Source organism: Acyrthosiphon pisum, chromosome A1 (genome assembly GCF_005508785.2).
Source record: "Acyrthosiphon pisum isolate AL4f chromosome A1, pea_aphid_22Mar2018_4r6ur, whole genome shotgun sequence".
Lineage (NCBI taxonomy): Eukaryota > Metazoa > Arthropoda > Insecta > Hemiptera > Aphididae > Acyrthosiphon > Acyrthosiphon pisum.
Genome location: NC_042494.1, coordinates 170,176,965 through 170,177,225, shown reverse-complemented (window position 1 = coordinate 170,177,225; position 261 = coordinate 170,176,965). Strand labels below are relative to the sequence as shown.

Sequence of the window (261 nt, the reverse complement as noted above, 5' to 3'; positions counted from 1 at the left end):
TAATTTCAAGTTATATATTCATTACATTTTATTCAATTGTATAGGTAGGAGGGTATGATAGTTCGTCAAATCAATGTTTTAAATCTGTTGAATGTTATGATCCGAGTATTGACAGATGGAAACTAGTTGCAGAACTGTCCATATCCCGCAGTAATGTTGGTGTAGGAGTCTTAGACGCTGTGATGTATGCTATTGGAGGTTGGGATGGGTCAGTAGTTCTTAAAAGTGTAGAAGTCTATACAGAAAGATCCAAAGTTTGGA

General features: G+C 35.6%; 1 protein-coding gene across 1 annotated transcript in view; it reads left to right on the top strand.

Moving 5' to 3' along the window:
• Window positions 1-261, top strand: part of LOC100569249 (ring canal kelch homolog) — a 64,310-nt gene that overhangs the window by 63,101 nt on the left and 948 nt on the right. The window contains exon 9 of the mRNA XM_029488845.1: window positions 45-261. Coding sequence (XP_029344705.1) covers window positions 45-261 — 217 coding nt within the window. The remainder of the gene's footprint in view (window positions 1-44) is intronic.